General features: G+C 38.7%; 1 protein-coding gene across 1 annotated transcript in view; it reads right to left on the reverse strand.

The window, feature by feature from the left end:
* The window catches only part of nrg3a (neuregulin 3a), a 328,241-nt gene that overhangs the window by 35,058 nt on the left and 282,119 nt on the right, over positions 1-11,064 (reverse strand). Inside the window, exon 4 of the mRNA XM_016457868.1 lies at positions 4,137-4,163. Within this exon, the coding sequence (XP_016313354.1) occupies positions 4,137-4,163 (27 nt within the window). The remainder of the gene's footprint in view (positions 1-4,136; positions 4,164-11,064) is intronic.

Consider the following 11,064-nt stretch of genomic DNA (forward strand, 5'->3'; position numbering starts at 1 on the left):
TCTTTAATTTCTTTCCAGTTTAATAATATTTAGCAATGTTAATGAAATGTAGCCTATAGAAATGGCCAGGAATTGGGTGCTTGGATGATTTGTACATATAACCTCTGTCCAACTGGTTGGTCTCTGAGCAATTTATCTAAAAACAACATATTATAGCCTATGGCCCTAAAGACTTTATATAAAACATCAATGTTATGTCATAATATGTCAGATACCTTAACTGAATTTAAAATCATTGCAATAAATTCTCAGTTAGTATGATGGCAACAACTCCATCAAGTAACAACTCTTCAACATCAAGTGCAAAAATAGATGTAAATGATGCAAGATATAACAATAACAAACACTGGATTAAAAAAAAAAACAACAACCTCCCAATAAATGTCCAAACAGCGATGCTATTAGAGCAGATTTTTTTTTTCATGAAAATCCACTTAATATTAGCTACACATTCAATGGCACTCTTCTCTAAAACAGTGAATATACAGTTATATGACAGTTACATGTAATTACATTGTCTGCAAATGCATTAAACCCATATCATATAATGTAGTAATGTTATGGCAAATATGAAAAATTCATTATAGTGTTATATTTGGTCTCCAAATCTTAAGTATAGGTTTAGGGAATAGTGCATCCGACCCATATCTAAATAGTTCTGTCTTAAATCAGAAGATATATTTATATATATATATATTTCAATCCAAGTACACAATATATATAGACCTATATGATGACCACATAAACTTTAAGAATCATATGCTTTTTTGTTTGTTTAGATCGTTCAGAAGGGTTTGACCAAACTGTTAAACTAGGTTATTTACAAATCATCCAAACACCCGTTTCATTTCTAATATTATGACTAAGTAGTATTAAATTGTAAAGAAATTACAGATCCATCTTTGAAATCTGATTGGTTGATAACTTTTGACAACGTTTAATTCAGGTGCGAAAAGAATTAATATCTATAGCGCATGAGCACAGAGAGATTTGAGAGTGCACAGGACACAGTTTGAGTGAGAGGAGACATGTTTTAAGTGCGCACACTCTCTCCGGGCGGGAGCAGCGTCTATCTGAGCGCACGCGTCCGGTTTTGTGCGAGAGCAAAGGAAATCCGCGCGCGAGCGGAGAGATCTGCGCTCGCGCATTGTATTAATGTGCTTTCGCGCTACAATAATGCGCTCTCGACATTTGTCATTAAAATAACGCCATACTGAAACGCTGTTTTTTTTCATCTCCGTGCCTAAACGTCTTTGGTTGGGCTTCCGAAAGCGGATGATGTCAGGAAACAGTGGTTGCAATTTATTTTTTAACTCTGTTCCTAAGCATTATAATCCCAATTTGCTATTGTGTATTGCGCATTTTACTGAGGACAGCTTCCACAACATGAGGAAGTACAGCATTCGCCAAAAAGCTTTTGTTGAAAGATGGAGCAAGGGGCATGGCAGTACTGAAACACCGTGTAAGCTGTTTGCCAATCACAACGCACTGGGACAGCTAACCAATCACAACACATTTTGTTTTTTGGAAGGTGGACCTTCATCAAAGCCGGAACTAATCGAGCCGTTTGTGCCAGGCTGGGGAGAAAGGTATTTTAATGTAAATTATGTGAAAAATAATGCATTTTTCGAACCACCAAGCATGAGAGCATGTTCTAGTACACCCCCAAAACAAAATCAAGACTAAGTATATTATTTAGATTCGTGGTGCTTCCATAGGCTCCCGCGCGCGTGGTTTAAAACACCAAATAGTTATGAAATAGCCTATGACAAGTACAGGGAGTCTCTCTCTTGCCCCCACCCACCCATGCACGATAATATCGTCTATCGGCGATCTCACGGACTGGCGATATGACGATTTGAAAAATGACCATATAGCCCAACACTATGCTGAGCCATGTTGTGTATTCATAAACTCACAGATTCTGACCTCTTTCTAGGTGTGCAGCAATCTTTTTATCTACCTAAAACTAGAATTTTTTTTTCAAATTTCCATTCTCACCCCGTGAGACATTTTGCCTTTTTTCTATACTTTTACTTGTGTCATCTCCTATGTTCCCTATGTTCACTAAAGTGAAAGCCAAGCTCAGTATGTGGTCTTAAAAGGCCTGCAGGAATCACTCTACTCTCTTTCATCAATGTAGTCCACTCTTTGCTGTTGCCGTTAAGAGGAAGTGACACTGGCTTCACAGGAATCATTCTGAGCTCTGAGTGCGTACATGGCAACTATCAAACCATCACATAGAAAATAAATGCTTAAAGTCTTAAACAAGCTGTCACACTTAGCTGTGTGAGATAAAGCAAGGCATGAAAGCATGTCTCAGCCTTCATAATGTTCTTTTTTGCAGACTGCAGAATCAATTCTGATTTGACATTAGGCCCTGTCTCAAATCACACACTTCATGTTCATGATGTCCACAAGGCTCACACAGTTCATGATGTCCACAAGGCTGTAGGGTGCCCCATTTGACGTTCAATAATTCAGAATTTGATAGATAGATAGATTGATAGACAGACAGACAGACAGATCATAGATAGATAGATGGATAGATAGATGATAGATATACAGTGGGTACGGAAAGTATTCAGACCCCCCTAAATTTTTCACTCTTTGTTATATTGCAGCCATTTGCTAAAATCATTTAAGTTAATTTTTTTTCCTCATTAATGTACACACAGCACCCCATATTGACAGAAAAACACAGAATTGTTGACATTTTTGCAGATTTATTAAAAAAGAAAAACTGAAATATCACATGGTCCTAAGTATTCAGACCCTTTGCTGTGACACTCATATATTTAACTCAGGTGCTGTCCATTTCTTCTGATCATCCTTGAGATGGTTCTACACCTGGGGGTCTGAATACTTTCCGTACCCACTGTATATCATGAAATAAATCATAAAATGAAATGTGAGTCGCTGGGAAAAGGCAATGAAAAAAGTGTGTTGAGCTCATTGAAACTACCAGTTCAGTCATTAACTTGATGAAATCAGGTAGGCTACTCTGACCGCTTGCCTACGAGTGTGCTGACAGAAGTGAGTGCATCTATCTTGTCGAGTTTGGCTGGACAAAAAGAAAAAAGGAAAAACAATCGAAATCCAGATATCAAAGTGAGTGAAGACCTGGCTCCTCTCAATCAGGGACCTTCTGGAAGAGGAGCGCTACAGGCCTCAGCAATGGAAATTGGAAATCAACGTGAACAAAATCCATCTGCCTGTTACCCTTCCTCGTTCATCGATCTACAGCTCTGGGAATCTTCCAAGCTCTATAATCAAAATACTGATAGACATTTTTCTTTCTAAGGCACAAGATGATGACACATTAAAGTCATATAAAATGCCACTTAATAATGGGGTAATTAAGAATCTGGAGTAGATTAGATTATTTGATGCAAACAGTAAAATGTGTATTTGTGCAAAAATAAATATTCATTATTGCATACGCCTACATATGCAGTCAAATGCACAATACATTTTATTAACCACAAAAATGTTACAGACACAGAGACTGGTATCTTTGAAACTGTGCCAACAATATGAATTCACCCTCACTGTCTCCTGTCACTGTCCTCTCAACATTTCAATGCCGTTTCCAAGGAGACCAAAGAGCATTGGAATTCTGCAGTGGAATGCAGGCAAGTGATTGGAGGAGAGGGAAGAGTAGTTTAAGAGCAAATGAAAGGCAGTGAGCCGACACCTATGATCTCAACCGTGTTCATTTATAATTTGCTCTCTGTTACTAATCTCTGACCACAAACTGCACAGGGTGGTTATTTGATACAAAACTAGTTTAATTACATATCCCTGCACCACAGCACTTTGGTAAATAGCACGATAACTTCTTGTCCTGTCAAATGTGAATGAAGCAACCTTGTGCTTTAAATATTACATCTCTACAAATGCGAATGCATTCATGATGACTCTGGGGGTATTTTCATAAGAGTTGTTTGTTGTGAAGAGTCAAGAAGGGAAAACAACATTTTAGCCCACATACAGTGCACAGTCAAAAGAAATAACAGGAACGTTCACATTCAAACACATGCAATGAAAAGAAAACCATTGCTGCACAAAGGCACATATAAACGCTGTAAGCATGATTCATCGCTCTGCCAATAAGAAAACGCTTTTTTTCTTACCCATGAACTCGATGCCCAAGTGATCCACTGCTCCAGCGACGATAGAAGAGGGCAGCGTTGAAGGAGGAGGGAGGGAGGAAAGAGAGGAGAGAGAAAAAGATGTTAGAGACACTCATTGTGTGCATTCTATTCTCATTGCATGCATAGATATTGTGGGTTACTATTTATGCAAGAGAGTACTTTGATAGATATTTGTGTGTACAGCTTGTTCAGAAAACTCATGTTTTATTATGTAAAATAAAACCATGGCTGAAATCGTTTTCCTTTTACCATTTGCAGATAAAACAATACTATATATCGCTTTCATCTGTAATTGTGGATCAATGTCTGCAGTTCATTCAAAAATATGATATTCGTGAAGGATTTCTCTGCGTTGGATCAGAATGCAGACCAGCAGGTACAGCAACGCTGCAAAATTAAATCATTTCATTTATTCATTTATATTTTGTTATTTTATTTATCTTTGCCCACACACACACAAACAAGAAAAATGTATTTAACAAGAAAAATAAACATAAGAATAAGAGTAATAAATACTACTGCTAATAATATATAGCATAATTGTAAGGAGGGAGGTGACAACGGAGTGGGGATCCAATAGCAGGCTTTATTAGAAGAGCATGGTCAAAACAGGCAGGGTCAAACATCAGCAAAAAATCACATCCAAGGCAATGGCAAAAGAGTATTCCATGGAACAAGCGAAGATAAAGGCAGGTAGCAAACAATCAGAGTCAAGGAAACGGTCCATGATCAAAACACTAAGGGTAGTAGCTGGTCCACTGTAGAACACACAATAGTAGCTGGTCCACTGTAGGGCTGTCAAAAAAAAATCGAATTTCGAATATTCGTCGAATTTAAAATAAAAATCCACATTCGAATGCAAAAACGTTGCATTCGAATTTTAAGTGTGCATCAGGCAGCCTTATCAGTGGCGCACGAAATGCGATGACAATGTAAGTGTCATTGCATTTTAATTCTTTTGCTAGCCTATCCAGTTGAACCCACTAGATGCGGCGCTGCTACGTTGTTCATTCAAAGTATTGCAGAAAAAGAGAACAATCAATGCGGGGAAGATGTTGTTTACGTCAAAACCGAAACCAAGCCGTTCACACAGAACGCATATTTATCGCATTTTCTAGAGGGACATCTATTACCAGTGTTGCCAAGTCCGCGGTTTTCCCACCGGAATTGGGCTACTTTAACACGTTGCCACGAGTTGTTTTTCATGTCCGCGGGTTGAAACGACTCCAATAACATGATATTTATCCCCTGGAATGCGAATTTTAGCAGGGGAACCCCGCCAAAAAACGTGCATTTTACCCCCGGAAAGCGATTTTTAAACGTGTAGTTTACCCCCGGAAAGTGATTTTTATCTGGGGACCCCCTCGAAATGCCGTTGGACTAGTTTTGAGTAGCGATTAGGCGGGTTTTCTTGTGAAAACCTGGCAACCCTGTCTATTACCGTTTCACTCGCATCTCGCACAAGAGAGCCGCATGTTTAGAAAGCTATGTAAAATTAATGTAGGTTCAACTTTTTAAAAATATGTCTCAAGACTTTATGGCGGGTTTCCCCATCCCACGGCATCTCAAGTTTTTAAATGAAGAAAGTACTCTTTGCGATTGGTTTTCGGTCCTTTGTATTAACCCTCTAAGCGCCAAAGTCGCAAAATTGCGACAAGACGTCATACTTAATCAAATAGTTCCTTTCACGTTCCTATTCAAAGTGTTCGAGGAAATAGCAGAGTAAGTGAGCTATCGTTTCATTGATGCGGAAGCAGTTCAGCTCATAGCATGCGAGTAAATTGTGAGATTTGTGAGAGAAAATCGCCAAATGGCCAAATCCAGCATTTTTCCAAAAATCCCTGGCACCTAAAAGTTAAACTATACATACATGCATGATGCTGTTTTGTTTCTAATTGTTTAAGCAACTTTATTAATTATATATGGTTTATAGACATTACTTTAAACATTATGCCCCCTAACTGAAATTATGCTTTTTAAATTAGAATATAATTCGAATATTGACAATATTTAAGTAAACAATTCAAATGTAGTTTTTCAGCCATTTTGACAGCCCTAGTCCATTTGCCCAGATTTGAGGATCACTGCTCTAAAAGCTGCTGGATCCGGGTATGGCTGGGGGTTCTGTAACGAGGGAGGCGACAACGGAGTGGGGATCCAATAGCAGGCTTTATTAGAAGAGCGTGGTCATAACAGGCAGGGTCAAACATCAGCAAACAATCACATCCAAGGCAATGGCAAAAGAGTATTCCATGGAACAAGCGAAGATAAAGGCAGGTAGCAAACAATCAGAGTCAAGGAAACGGCCCATGATCAAAACACTAAGGCAAGGCAAAACTAGGAAACTTGGAAAACAAGGAACTTATTTTAAACATTATGCACTTTTTGCAAAGATAGTCGTGTTATTTTATTATGCTTTGAAGAAACGTGCATAATATTTTGCTCGATGCGCCCTCTTGTGGCCTCAGGAGAGAAGCCAAAAGCTTTTTTCCCCCCTAACTGAAATTATGCTTTTTAAATTAGAATATAATTCGAATATTGACAATATTTAAGTAAACAATTCAAATTTTGTTTTTCAGCCATTTTGACAGCCCTAGTCCATTTGCCCAGATTTGAGGATCACTGCTCTAAAAGCTGCTGGATCCGGGTATGGCTGGTGATTCTGTAACGAAGGAGGCGACAACGGAGTGGGGATCCAATAGCAGGCTTTATTAGAAGAGCGTGGTCATAACAGGCAGGGTCAAACATCAGCAAACAATCACATCCAAGGCAATGGCAAAAGAGTACTCCATGGAACAAGCGAAGATAAAGGCAGGTAGCAAACAATCAGAGTCAAGGAAATGGTCCACGATCAAAACACTAAGGGTAGTAGCTGGTCCACTGTAGAACACACAATAGTAGCTGGTCCACTGTAGGGCTGTCAAAAAAAAATCGAATTTCGAATATTCGTCGAATTTAAAATAAAAATCCACATTCGAAAACATTATGCACTTTTTGCAAAGATAGTCGTGTTATTTTATTATGCTTTGAAGAAACGTGCATAATATTTTGCTCGATGCGCCCTCTTGTGGCCTCAGGAGAGAAGCCAAAAGCTTTTTTCCCCCCTAACTGAAATTATGCTTTTTAAATTAGAATATAATCGAATATTGACAATATTTAAGTAAAAAATTCAAATTTTGTTTTTCAGCCATTTTGACAGCCCTAGTCCATTTGCCCAGATTTGAGGATCACTGCTCTAAAAGCTGCTGGATCCGGGTATGGCTGGTGATTCTGTAACGAAGGAGGCGACAACGGAGTGGGGATCCAATAGCAGGCTTTATTAGAAGAGCGTGGTCATAACAGGCAGGGTCAAACATCAGCAAACAATCACATCCAAGGCAATGGCAAAAGAGTACTCCATGGAACAAGCGAAGATAAAGGCAGGTAGCAAACAATCAGAGTCAAGGAAATGGTCCACGATCAAAACACTAAGGCAAGGCAAAACTAGGAAAACATACAAACATTCAATCACCAGCGAAGACAGAGAGTGTGTGTGCTATTCTTATAGTCCTACTAATATGAGGCAGTTGTGAACTGATAATGAGTGCTGATGAGTCCGGGCAAAGGATTATGGGAAAATGGAGGCCTGAGTGAAGGTACAGAATGGAGTTTGTGACAATAATAAATAAATAAATACATGAATAAATAAATAAAATACAAATAATTTCTTAATATCTTACAATATTGCTTTAGGCAAAGCCTAATTTTTAAGAATATTTAGATATATTTTCTGTAAAACAATGCATACACTAAAACAAACAGATTTTTGCAGTAAGAGTCTGATTTAAAAAAGTATTCAGGATGCAAGTTGATATATTAAGTTGTGCAATCACTGATTTCATGATATTATTCTTCATCTTCATTCTGCCAGAGAATTCCCAGGAGCTCAGAAAATGGAAGCTGCGCTCCTTCAGGTATGCTCTGTTGCAGATGTAAGAGTGCATGACATTTATTTTTGCCTCTCTTAAATGCAGTGGAGTAAACAGTATGAAGTCAGAATACAAGACTGTATCTCCTGAGGATCTTTGAATGTGTTGACAGCAGTAGGATAACAACCGAAGCTCTTACACAAAGACAAATATAGATACCATTTCTGTGTTCTTTGGTCAGACTCTAAGATTTTACTCCATTTCTTATTCATGAGAACGTATCCATCTCCTTCTTCCTCAGTGTGCTGTCAAATTGGGCTAATTTGACTCGGGGAGTTTGGACGATTGTAAAAGGCTCTATAAAAGATGTTGCTTCAAGTGTAAAGATTCAAAACCTCCCACCTGAATCTGAAATCTGACAGGAAAATTATGGTATAGTTAAATTTGGAAGGGAATGGTAGTTGCAGTCAAGATGTATGTGTGTTTGGTGCCCTTGGGAGTCTGTGTTTGGAAATGCCAACACACTCATCAAATATCCCTCAGAATCTCCTCAAAAACTGTCAGCAACCACAACAGAAATAAACATAACCTGTAGGCGTGAAACTCTCTATAACATAACACCGTGAGCGGTCCACAGTGAGATGCTCTTCCAACCATAACAAACACAGGGCTTTTTTGCATCATTGGCTCTGTGCCAACGAGTCTGACCTATTCAGGAAGCGATATGGCTGGAGCGTATAGTAGTGGCTGTGCCTTGATATCATAATGTGAGCAAAGACAGACTGTGAGGCAGGTGCAGACTGTGGGGTTTCAAGCCCATTTACTTCCCCTATTCAAATGCACACATGCAGATGGAGCCAAAAATAAGACCTTCTACCTGTCTGGAGCTGCTTGTTTAAAGCTATGAGCCTTTGGGGAGGTTTTCTCCTTCTAAACTGCCCTCAAAACAACCAAGGACTCAAACACACTAATTGCACACCTTCTGTTACTGGCTACTCAGAATAAATGCCCAGCCACTTGACATGTTTTACCATAAGCGGTTCATATATTACAGTACCCAATCGCTGATTTTACACACTGCTCAGTATCTCAGATGAGATCAGTTGTGTCCCTGAGACAGGAAGGAAGACGGACAAGGCTACTGATGCTTCTCTTGTCGTCCTTGAGAAAACACTCATATTAAACTGCCTCAGCCACAGGATCACTGGAAATGTGCCTCATATTGTGCTTACTGTCCCCTGAATTCGACCTGGGACGAGGGCTAGCGATGAAACATAAATCTGACTGAATGAGACTGTCTCAGGTATTTATCTGTCCTACCGTGGAGGAAGTTTAAACACTCTTTCTGGAACTCGGCAGTATCTGTCTCTCTATCAAGGCGAAGTGGGGCGGTTGTACTCATTTTTTCTAAATGTAATTGCACCCTATAGCCCTGTAATGCCTTTTAAATCCTGAGGCTTAGTGCTATGCAACATAAGAATAAATACCGCCAGACTAATGCTGAGAATTATGACACTGTTTTTCGTTTTTGGCTGGCAACCATTGTAGTTGTCCGCAGGTTTGTTTGCTTTGCCCTAACAGAGAGAAACCCAGTCTTAAACAGATTTATTCCTGGTGCATTCAAAATATGCATACAACTTTTACATTTCTAGGTCACTTTTAACCCAACTTAGCAAACATCCATAATTTAATAATTAACCACTAAATATTGTATTTGATTAATAATTTCTTAGCAACATGTAGATATGCAGAGTTTTTTTTTTTTTTTAAGTTTTTAAAGTCGATGGTACAATTAATACATTAATCACAATTTTATTAATTAAAAAATGAGAATTTCTTTAAAATTTGAAATGATTCATGAACTACAGCAAAAGTAGGCTACTATGATGCAAGAAAAACATGATTTTGTAGTATGAACTCCAATGAGTTCATGGCCTGTAAACTTTGAATTGTGAACATCAAACTTATAACAAACACCTGCACTCATGCAGGTAAATTAAGTTCAAGCCTCTGTTTTGAGTACTACTATAGAATGTGTGATCAATCCGAATTTAGAGACCAATCAGAACTTAGAGGTGGAACTATCTTATGTATTCTAAGAGCTAGAGAACTAAAAAGAAATACATCTAGTATCTAGTCCAGTAGTCTAAGTCCAATTTTAGATAGAGAGAACATGACCTCCAATTTAGGTCTGTAAGAGCTGATAAGGGGCATGGTTGAAGGGTCGCAACATTCCCAATCACAAGATGATATCGCTTTATCTCGAGAAGGACACCTTTCAAGATCTTTGCTTTGCAATGGAGAACTTGACATCTCATCAAAAAATAAAATCAGCCTTGGAGTTGGGGGATGGGACAAGGGTGTCTTGTCACTATCCTCCTTACTCTCACTCATCAAGCAGAGATGTGTCCTTCAGAGTTCTTGAACCATGTCCTTGACTGTATCCTTCTAAGCATCCCCAGTCTCTCTCTCACTCACACACACACACACACACACACACACACACACACACACACACACACACACACACACTCACACACACACACACACACCCTCACTGAGTCTAAATCAACTACTGTAGGAAGGCGTTTCATTTCTTCCCTTTCATTTTTCTTTTATTTCGTCAGCAGACAGACACACCTCCACTGACATCTCCCTGTCAGAAATAAGATGGATTCCATTTTTTCTGTGGATTCCATTTTGCCAGTCCCAGACAAATGTTATATGCTGTCACTTTCCGAACCTTAAAGATGTAACTTGAATATGACAATGAATAAATTATTTACTTCAAATACTCTGTGATGTTCAATAGTATCTTCTCAACTACTGCACTGATCATCCCTTCTTTTACTGTCAGCAAAGACAGGTTCTTCAGTTGGCTATAAGGTTCTTTGAACAGCAATTTGGTTTCTGGGTTCTTTAAAGGGGTCATCGGATGCAAAATTAACTTTACATGTTGTTTGAACATAAATGTGTGTTGGAAGTGTGTGTAAAAATCC

The sequence above is a fragment of the Sinocyclocheilus anshuiensis genome, unplaced genomic scaffold (genome assembly GCF_001515605.1).
Source record: "Sinocyclocheilus anshuiensis isolate Anshui unplaced genomic scaffold, SAMN03320099.WGS_v1.1 scaffold63, whole genome shotgun sequence".
Lineage (NCBI taxonomy): Eukaryota > Metazoa > Chordata > Actinopteri > Cypriniformes > Cyprinidae > Sinocyclocheilus > Sinocyclocheilus anshuiensis.